The following is a 7,179-nucleotide window of genomic DNA, read 5'->3' as shown; positions in this document are numbered from 1 at the left end:
AACATGGTCCTCGTCACAGCTCCCCCCACAGGTCCCTCCAGTAATTTAACTCAACATCACACTCCCACAAAGATTCCCATGTTAAATCACCACCACTACCCACTCCCACTGCACCCCTTCCAGTCCTCCCACACAGATCTGTGCTATAACATATTATATTATATCATTTCCCACAAAAAATGTAATATTACACACCCAATAGCTCACACCTCATCCGCCTGTCGTGACAATTTAATTCAAATCCCTCTGCAACCTCTCGCAACCAGTCCGTAAATTTTGGCCTTTTAAACATTAGATACCTTAATGATAAATTATTTTCAATTTTTATAATTTGGACTTTTTTTATTATCACTGAGTCTTGGCTAACTGAAGAAAACTGTAACCCCCTCTGAAGTGACGGGGCATTGCTTTTATTTATAGAAAAGTTTTTAAAATGCATTCCCATTTTACATACTTCTTTTACATCACTTAAACATCTAACAACAACAAAACAACATTAAACAACAAACATTTTTTTCTTAAATCGCAAAGATCCTGTGATCATTTTAAATAATCTCCAGACCACCCAGGCATAACAATGTTTTCATCCAGGAGTTTTCTGATCTTTTATCCCATTTTTTTTTTATCCAAGTATGATAAGATTCTTATTTTAGGAGATTTTAACCTACATGTCTGCTGCCCTCCTCAGACTTTCACCACTGATTTTACGGATACCTTGAAATCTTTTAATCACACTCAGGCACTTCACGAGCCCACTCATTCCTACAGTCACACCCTTGACTTACACTGGTCTCAGCACTGGCAATTTTGTTATTAAGGAGATCTGTGTGTCTGATCACAAAACTGTTTTATTTAATCTGATTTAAACCCAACTGCCTTTTAACCTCAGCACACCGCTCCACCGCCAAATTTTTAATTCCACGTCTGCTAGCGATTTCTCTGAGCTTTTTAATGCTGTCTCTTAAACTGCTTTTTTGTTACTGTATTTTAATATGCCTCTGCCTCGAATCCCCTACTTAATTCTGCCCTCACTCTTGTCTGCCCTTCGTCGGCATTATTGAGTAACTTTAATTGTTTTAATCTCTGGGGCTTACAGCCTCAGCTTTGACTTGTTTGTCGAAGCATTTTATAAACTGTGTTTTTAACGGTAAAGCTCCAAAAACTGTTGGCAAGTGAAAAATCAGGGTTACAGTTGTACAGTGTGAACTCGGTATAAGGTAGGACAAAAAAATTAGAGGTGTTGGAATTGATGACAAAGAGCACAGAAAAACAAGCAGTGCGAGTTTAGCCGTGTTTATTCTTATTCACATTTAAAAGATTCCCATGGCAGCACATTTTTCTACCTATACCACGAGACAACCTGTCCCGCAGACAAATCTCAAGATCCATGTAATGGAAAAAAAAGGAAAAAAATCTCATTGTAAGACCATAATTTTCAAGAGTAAATCAGGAATAAAACCCACATGATGGGTAGATGGAAAAATAAAAAAAAATAGATGTAAAAGCAGCATTTAAAACTTGAGGGGGTCTTCTGTTATGACAGAAATGTTGTGGTGTGCTTTTTTTTTCGCGTGTTTCTGTCTCAGAGCAGGCACATTAGCAGTCGAAAACACGGCTTCACCTTCAGATCAATCTCTATCAGCGTTACAGGAGCTGGAGAGCCGACAAACGATGCCCTCGGTCCTTTGAGTTCACCAAACATGATGGGAGGCTTAAATCAAACTGGAGCGAGTGATGAAGGGACACAGAAAGATAGAGAGAGAAGCTGGCAGGAGAGAGGAGGGGGATTGAAAACGTTCAAACCACACTGCAGTTGTTGTGATTTTTAGCCTGTAGGTGGTAACTGCCTGCTCGTCAGTGAGTTGTCTTAGTACTACAGACAGTTTGGGCTTTGTTTCTGTACACTCATCACACACACACACACACACATACACACACACACACACACAGAGTATATATGCAATCCATGTGTGCTGTGTACAAACTAACAAAAATAGATCTGTGTATGGACGCTCTCCCTCTCTCTCATGCTCTCTCTCTCTCGCCTGTGGCTTGGAGGGATTGTTGCGTCTCCACAGAGCCTGCTGTGTTGTTGGGAATATAAATATAAATACCAACATGTTTCCGAGGAGGCTTTCGCAGAGTCTGTGCAGAAAAGATGTCGGGTGTAAACTGTCAAACTAAAGGACACTATACAAATGATTAGCAGGAAAAAAGGATTGCCATATCCTCTTTTAATCTCTTGCTCCCTTCATTTCATTCATCAGCTCCTCTCGTCGTCTGTCCAGAGGGGGGAAAAAAAGCAGAAACCAGAAGATAAAAACATTCAAAATGGAAAACCCCCAACTGTCGTAAACAAAACCCCTTGTAGCGCAAACTTCACCACCTGTTCATGGTCAATGTCATCGTCCGCATCTACAGCAGATGTCTGATGGTTACGATTAAGTTCAGTTTGGACGCTGGTTACCGTAAGAACGAATGGGCCACAGTTTTATCCCATGTGTGTGTGTGTGTGTTTGTGTGTGTGCGGTCATTGGTACTGGAGGTAGTTCTTGAGCGTCTGCGGCAGTGGGAGTGTGTCGATGTGATGGATGCGCTCTCTGCCCAGAGCCAGTCGAGCTACTCGTCTGCACAGGTCCATGAGGGGGAGGGGCTCAGCTGTGAGGGACAAGAGACAGGAGGGACATGTTAAGAGTCTACAACAGACCTGCTAAACCTCACATACCTTGTTTACACTTGATTTACACACCATGTGTTCCAGCGTTGTGGCAGCTATGACCAGAGCGCATCGACCTGCTTTTGTTGCTCCTCAAATAGTCGCTCTCAAACATGGGATATGTGATCTTGCTGGCTTCATCTGTCTTTTTTTGTCATTCAGACATAGAGCTTTACTTGACTCAGAATTATGGCAGTGGAATTAGATTTCGCTGCTTGATATGAATATTTCGTTTTGTTTTTTCATACAAAGTTTTAAAGTTTGAGCAGGCTTCGGAGAAAATTCAGTGTAACAACAGCATTTGCATTATATAGTAAACAAGGTAATGGCGTCACAAATGTAGGACAACATTAAATTCAAACACCAAATATCAAAAAAGTGCCAGAGAGTGTATTGTATTGAGCTGCTGTAAGCTGTAAATTCACCACTTCCAAGCAGATCTCTCCTCCTCTCTGTCGCGGCCTGCATGTCCACAGCTTTCTTTTCTGAAGAGTGGCATGAGAGTCAAGAGCACTGACTCCGTAGCAAAATCTGGGGACCAAAACATCCCCCAGAAGCACAGCACACTGACAGGCAAAAAAAAAAAAAAAAAGGCTGCTTGACTTGAAGCAACCTCAGTGGACTGAGGAGTCTCCCCTGACTGACGATTCGAATCTTCGACTTTCAAAAGGGCAGCCCTATTCAGATATACGTGTTTTCATGTTAACAGACTTTATGGCTTCATTCAGATGTGATGAGACATTTAAGGAAAGAGCAACAATGTGTGTGTCATATCTGGCACCAGGTGTGCCAGAGGGGGAGCAATCAGTGCCAGTGGTAAATTGAAAATTTATCGACATGAGGGAAAAAGGGTGTTTACTTTTCTCATATCCGGTGATTTAAAAACAGTGATTTGGACATCCAAAATCCAAGCCTTTTTAATGAACACTGTGAGCCTGAGGGCTCTCTCTTCCAGTGTTCACAGTGAATAAACAATTACAGTATCTCAGCAATTTTATCCTTCATTAGGTAGAGACTTATGTTACCTGTACCTTCAAAAGCCTGATAGTAGCTAAGTATTGGATAAAGAACATTAAATTGTGGCTTTTGTTTAGTTCCTCTTTGCAAACATGCTGCATGTGAAGTGTTTTGCTGGATATTCATTGAATTGGCATGAAAAACACTAAGACAGCTGGTCTGATTATTATTGTGGTTGTACGAGGGTTTTTATTGTCTGTATTTATAGAGTAATCTGTCATGATTCTGTACTGCAGTGATCCTAATCAGGGGAAGCAAACATGCATTCAGTTTCTGTGGAATTAACTTTATGCTATTGCTGCCTGCACATTAATCTGACAGCATTAAATTCAGACCAGTGCAATTCAGAAGTGATACAGAAATGTAACCAGCTCCACCCAAGGAAGACTGAAGTTGCGACTTGTACAGAAAAGTGACGCAGGTGCTTATTTGGATGTGAGACAGACATGGCATCCACCATCAGATTTCCGTAACGAGGTGCATGTCTGAAAGGGATCTTTTGACAGATCTGTCAGCTTCAGCTACAAATTTTCTGTGACATCAGTGCTGACCAATAGCGAAGACAACATGGAGCAAGATGACAAAAGGCAAAGGAATCCACTTATTTTCACTGATGTTAGACTGGGTTGCATTTTCTGACAAAGCAAAGCATTTTTTTTGTTAAAATTCTCTATTCACTGCCATCCCTGCACTGATTTGTGTTTCCTTTGTCAGTTTTGTCATGCCAAACAACGCCAAGCCACGCCAGAGATGTAACTTCTCTGGAGTAGGGTCAAAGGAAGAGTATGACAGGTAGTGGTGGCATCAAGCCAACCGCAGTATACCCTCGGCAACCTCCTTCCCCTCCCACAACAAACGAGTGGCGAGACTCCCCTTCACCTCTCTCTGTGCATGAGACCACAGAGAAAGATATTTTTAATAGCCTGTGTGTGTTAAGCTTTCAATACTTTTGTAGCTTCTAACTGAATCACTTTGGTTTGGAGTTAAGTTTATCTCCTGCGCCCTGTTTATTTATTTTACTTTTTTTTTCTTTTTTTACTGTTTTGTGTTAGCTTTCAGTCATATGGGAGTCATGTTAAGTTATTTTGAACGAAAACCCAACATTTCTTTATTTCGCTGCTTCACAATAAAAGCCTTTACATCACAAAATGGGGACTTTTATTGTAAAGAATTCATAGGAAATTAAATGTGTTCATCACTAAAAAAGTGAAACATAGTTTGCAACTTTTATTCAATTTAAAAAATTTCTCCTAATACCACAGGGAGGAAGAGAAGAAGCAGAAACAGCCACAGTGAGATGTTAGATGAAGAGTTGCAGACAACAGGCTCATACTGCACCTCTGCAAACAGATCATCTCCAACAGGTAAACCTCTTTACCTGCTGTACTGTGTGATGAAAAACCACTAGCAGCAAAAATAACGGGGGACATTTAGCCGTGGATCAGCTCGCTGCTTTAAAACGTCATCAGTCAAGACAAGGCATTATCATGTTCAAGACTAACCTTCAAGCAGGTAGGTTATACACGAACAAAAACATACTTATTATATTATAATCAATTTCTGCCAAATTATCCCCCTAAGTCCCACACACTGGACTAGGGATGCACAATATTGGAGTTTTTGCTGATATCCAATTTGCCGATAGCCAGTATTGATGAATCCACTTTTTATCCAAACCTAAATTTAGTGATAATCAATCAAGTCTCTTATATAGTGGAATTTACATCGTCTTATTGTGATGGTCCACCAGCAGATGGAGAAGTAAAATACAACGCTTTTTAATGTATGTAATATACATTCATTGTGCAAAATAGGAAAAATTCTTCAATTTCGGGTTGATGTTTTTTCTACCCGTCAACTCAGATATCAGTGTGTGATATCCACCTGAACAGATGAGGTGCTGATATTATTGTCATCTCTACACTAAAAAAAAGTGAAAGCAATCACAGTCCAAGAATTATTTTCATCTTTGGATTGAATTTACCGTTACTTGTCCATAATGCTATAGAAGAGTAACGGTATTATGAATGTGTGTTAATAAAAAAACAGTTGAAAGGGAAGCAGCAGCAGAAAAAAAAAATCAATATTTATGCATAGACATGTCATCACTATCTTCAAAATATGCCAGCAGAACATGGCAACTTCCCTCCCTCCTACTTTGGAGGCAAGTGATGTCGGTGTATGTCAGACAGAGAGACTCTCAACTGCTGTCCCTTTACGGATGTCAAGCTGCTCCACCTGGAAGCACCATCTGGTAGGGCTGAATTCCTGCTGTTCACAGTCCACTTACACACCGTGTGAAGGACATGAGCAGGGGCGTTTACACTCGCATACAAACATACTACACACACTCGTCGACAGGCTGGAGATTGAAAAGAAAAGTTTGTCGCTGTTTCCGTGAACTAGCCTGACCTGCAAAGTCGACGTGACTGTTTGCATAGAAATTCAAAAGACATCAATCACACGCTTGCCTGTGGCCTTGATAATGTGATTTAAAGACGGCGCCATCGTTTTGACAAAAAAGCCCTTTGTCTGGGCGAAAACCTTGAAAATGCTGTATCAATTGATGACAGCATCAAGGCTGTGACTGCCAATTGAATCACTGATTTTTTTTAAAATGTTGAATCTTTCCCTATTTTGCACTATTGAAAAAAGTGTTACGCCAGATGGAGTTGCTTCAAGACACACACCTTACATTATATACACAGAAAAACACACCAATTCAAACAAGCCTCCTCAGTGATTGATTGAGCCATTTCTCTCCACAGTCTATTTAAAGTGCACATTACCACAACCTGAGGCCCCCTGCCAAACAAATAAGAAGCAAATATGTGACCAGCCAGAAGTGCATTCATGGAACTGGAGGCCACCGAGCCTGCAGAAAGACCCCGGGCGTTCCTGTGGCCGTGAACTGCAGCCCTGGTGGCTACATGACCGCTGGCTGGTGAACACACAAACACACAGCTAAAAGGAAATGTGAGCTTGTCTGAAGAGAGGATTAGACAAAAATCAAATAAAAATCGACTAATCTTACATTGAGATCCTAATTAAAAGCACAGAAATATTCACTTAATGTCTTGGTTTGAATAATGATGAACTTTCTAATGTTAAATCTGTTGAGAAAATCCCTGTGCTTTGTGCTGTTTTTAGCAACTGGCGGTGAACTTTTACAGGAAGCTCTCACTGAATTCCTCCGCTTTGGTCTGGTAAGTGACCTTTGCAAACAGCAGCGAGGGGAAATAATGAAATCCACCAGTGAACAGCGGCTGACAGTGTGTAAAGAAACGGAGCGCCGCTATCCTGATTTATTTGACTGCCATGTGCTTAATGAAAAGCCTTTGTAGGAGCACCTTGGGGACGAGTGGCAAAGTGTGGATCCATTTGTAGCCACATCGACACGGCAAGCGCCCATATCAGAGTGTTGAACTTGGACAGAACATAGACAA

At 41.0% G+C, this 7,179-nt stretch overlaps 1 protein-coding gene across 2 annotated transcripts in view; it reads right to left on the bottom strand.

Moving 5' to 3' along the window:
• Positions 1–1,277: 1,277 nt before the first annotated feature.
• LOC121943083 (SPRY domain-containing SOCS box protein 4-like) overlaps positions 1,278–7,179 on the bottom strand; it is a 62,977-nt gene continuing 57,075 nt past the window's right edge. For both annotated transcript variants that reach the window (XM_042486465.1, XM_042486464.1), the window contains one exon: positions 1,278–2,658. In XM_042486465.1, the coding sequence (XP_042342399.1) occupies positions 2,531–2,658 (128 nt within the window). In that variant the 3' untranslated portion in view covers positions 1,278–2,530. The remainder of the gene's footprint in view (positions 2,659–7,179) is intronic.

Source organism: Plectropomus leopardus, chromosome 5 (genome assembly GCF_008729295.1).
Source record: "Plectropomus leopardus isolate mb chromosome 5, YSFRI_Pleo_2.0, whole genome shotgun sequence".
NCBI classification, from domain to species: Eukaryota; Metazoa; Chordata; class Actinopteri; order Perciformes; family Serranidae; genus Plectropomus; species Plectropomus leopardus.
The sequence above is the reverse complement of the archived record's forward strand: the minus strand, read 5'-3'. Positions and strand labels throughout refer to the sequence as shown.